Source organism: Orycteropus afer, unplaced genomic scaffold (assembly GCF_000298275.1).
Source record: "Orycteropus afer afer isolate SDZICR_OR568_19922 unplaced genomic scaffold, OryAfe1.0 scaffold00044, whole genome shotgun sequence".
In the NCBI taxonomy this organism is placed as follows: Eukaryota; Metazoa; Chordata; class Mammalia; order Tubulidentata; family Orycteropodidae; genus Orycteropus; species Orycteropus afer.
Genome location: NW_006921631.1, coordinates 4,812,690 through 4,815,888, shown reverse-complemented (window position 1 = coordinate 4,815,888; position 3,199 = coordinate 4,812,690). Strand labels below are relative to the sequence as shown.

The 3,199-nt window shown below is 39.6% G+C and overlaps 1 protein-coding gene across 1 annotated transcript in view; it reads left to right on the top strand.

The window, feature by feature from the left end:
• The first annotated feature begins 276 nt into the window (after window positions 1–276).
• The window catches only part of LOC103194336 (lymphotactin-like), an 8,607-nt gene continuing 5,684 nt past the window's right edge, over window positions 277–3,199 (top strand). Inside the window, exon 1 of the mRNA XM_007937717.2 lies at window positions 277–337. Within this exon, the coding sequence (XP_007935908.2) occupies window positions 277–337 (61 nt within the window). The remainder of the gene's footprint in view (window positions 338–3,199) is intronic.

Sequence of the window (3,199 nt, the reverse complement as noted above, 5' to 3'; positions counted from 1 at the left end):
GCTTTTATGCATATGTTTTGTTGCACTGACACATTAACCACAGAAGAAGGGAAACACGCTACAAGGTGAGTGGTCAGCATGAGTGGGGACAGATGAACCTGATTTTTTTCCCCCTGAAGAAAAAATCATCAGTATTGCAAAGACTTTCCATAGTTCCACACCCACCTTGAAAGCCCTTTCTTGCCACAGGAAGTGCATTGGCCATTGGAGGATAAGAGGAGCTTGTGAGGCCTAGTTCCCTCACTCTCTACGTGCATAGCTCAGTGGACCTCAGTCATGAGGCTCCTCATCCTGGCCTTCCTCATAATATGCTGCCGCTCTGTGTACAATGTGGAAGGTAGGTTGCAAATTTATTTTTATGACCTAAGAAACTGGGATGGGAGGTTGGTGGGCACATGATTTAGTTTTGACTCAGTTTGACCAGGATAAACTGCTTTCTCTAAGGCAAGCCTCAGACTCCCCAGTGGAAAATGGGAATGATGATTTCGACTGTAGGAGACTTATAGACTCCAAAGACACAGAGAATTCAGTACCTGGACTTCTGTTCTTAGTCAGATGATCTGGGGTAAATTTCTTAACCTCTCTGGGGCTAAGCTTTCTTTTCTCTAAAGTGAATATAATAATAGACAGTCATCTGCAATTAAAATGAAATGAGTTATGTCATCACTACATTTCCTTGCAAGTATTAATTTCTTGATTGTTAGCTGTGAAATGGCAGTGATGATCATTATATGCCTTTGTATCTCTTGCTCATGTACTATTGATCTTGTTAATGTCTCCAAACCTTTGAGACTTCAGTCACATTGTAGGGATGGGTGAGAGTGTACATGTTCTGAAGCAAAAAGATCTTTCTATTAACATACACACACACACACACACACACACAAATGACTGGAAGCACATATCTTTATATCCAGGAAATCAATATTACCTTCAAGTGCGAGGGGGAGTCTATTATTACTGTCATGAATGTTGTTACTATTTAGGATAAATTTCTTAAATCTGTACAAGAGACCATAAGAAAATATGTGCTAAGAAAAAGATCTATACCTTGTACATGGCCATATCAAACAAACCTGCAAGACATAACCAGATGATACTCAGGCAATCAGAGCCTCACATGGGTTTTCACACATATTTCTTAAACGATTTTTTTCCTACTAGGTGGAGTTTGTTTTTCCCTGTGGCTCTGGTATCAAGAGTGGGTATCCTTGGGACTAATTAATGTTTCAGTTTAGTGTCCTTGCAACCTCCTAATTTGTAGATTTATTACTTAGACCAGGATATCTTAACCTGATCATGGATCCCCAAAGGATACAAGAATAGAAGTGGCAATATCTTGAACACTTAGAAATTGTGAACAACAACAAAAATTGATGAAACTAAACAGTGTCAGATTACTAAATCACGCTGAATGTTGCTACATGGCAGCATTTGGCTGAGACAATAGCTTGGGGAGAACCCAGGACAGGGTCTGGGAGTGGAGGACTGCAGACACGTGGCTCACATCCCCAGGCTCCCCACTTGAAATGACCTGCTAACCACCTCCACTGGGGCTTAGATTCTTAGGCACAGAAGTGGGACAAAACCATCACAACTGTATCTCGCCTCTGCTAAGTGAGTGATGGTGATGTTTTAAACTGATAACACAGACGCACAAACATTGCTGAGAATAAGGAAAAGCTTCATGGTTTGGGGCACAGGAGGATTCTCTGGGGCTTGGGAGTGCAGTTTAGATAGTTCACTAAGAGAAATGTTGTTGCTTAAGAAATGAAAGACACTGAAATTTTAACAAGCAATTTTCCTATTTCAGTAGATTGCGAGGCAGTTCGGCAAAGGGAGAGGATAAAGGATGGTCAGATTGTTGGCAGTTGACAGTGATGACAAGAAGGGGGCTAGGGTGAAGGAAAGCAATGTTAATGAACACGTTTTGTTTAACTCTTTGTTTAAAAAAATGTCTTTTGATTTCAGTGACACTATTGATCAATTCCATCATTGTCTACTGTTGCTTAAGATGTATTTAGCTGAATGTATCTCTGGGAAGCACATTATCAGTCTCTTCAGCTAAGGAGAAAATCAGCACTCAACCTTTGATGAGATTTTACCAAACCCCTTATACTGTTAACTCTCCTGGGTTATTTTTCCCTTCTGCAATGTAAGATTGCCTCTAAACTTAAAGTTTTAATTGCTTTGGGCTGTTTCTATTCAGGATGAATACTTTCAGACCCACTTATATAATTGACATTTTATTGAAATAAAGACTGCGTTATTTTTTCAGTCAAAAACAAGCCATCATCCCCTTACTTAATATTGCCTTCCCCAAATTACTCAGCATTTGTTACTTCACTCTGTGCTACTTATTTCATGGTAACCCTTATAACTGTATGTTGCCTGATGTCCCTATGTGTGCTCCATGAGAACAGGGACAATCTTTAGTTTAATTAATGTTTTGGACACATGAGACACTCAATAAGTAGCTGTTGTAGAAATGAATAAATGAATGGTATTGAGGCATCTCGTAGCCATATGATTTCTGTATGAAAGTGTGCATGGAGATAAATAAGAATTTACTTTTCTTCACAAAGAAACTTACTGAAACAAAACTATTGGTCTGCTTTTTTAGTTACTCAAATGTTTACAAAGGGTCTATGATGTGCAAGAGACTGAAGATGTAGATATGGGTCATGTCTTGCCTACAGAAGCTTTGTATTCTTTTTTTTTTTTTGAAAGGTAAGGTTTACTCTGAGCAGTTCTATATGCATATAGAGTGATCATTCTGATTCGGAAAAAAAAGCAAAGGTCTCCAAGTAGGCTGAGTAAACAAACCAACAAACAAAAAACAAACTCATTGCCCTACAGTGGGATCCGACTCGCAGTGACCCCTCCTTGGGTTTCCGAGGCAGTATCACTATGGAAGTGTTGTTAAATGACATCGAATTGTCTCCAACTCATAGTGACCCTATGCACAGAATGAAACTCCTCCCGGTTCTGAGCCAGCTTCATGATTCCTGCTACACTCGAGCCCATCACTGCCGCCATGGTTCAATCCACCTTGTTGAGGGCCTTCCCCTTTCTTTTTTTAAAAAATTTTTATTTAGGTGAAGATTTACAGAGAAAATTCACTTTCCATACAGCAGTTCACATATACTTTGTCTTATGTCATTGACCACAGTTTACCACAATGCAACAGCTCCCCTCC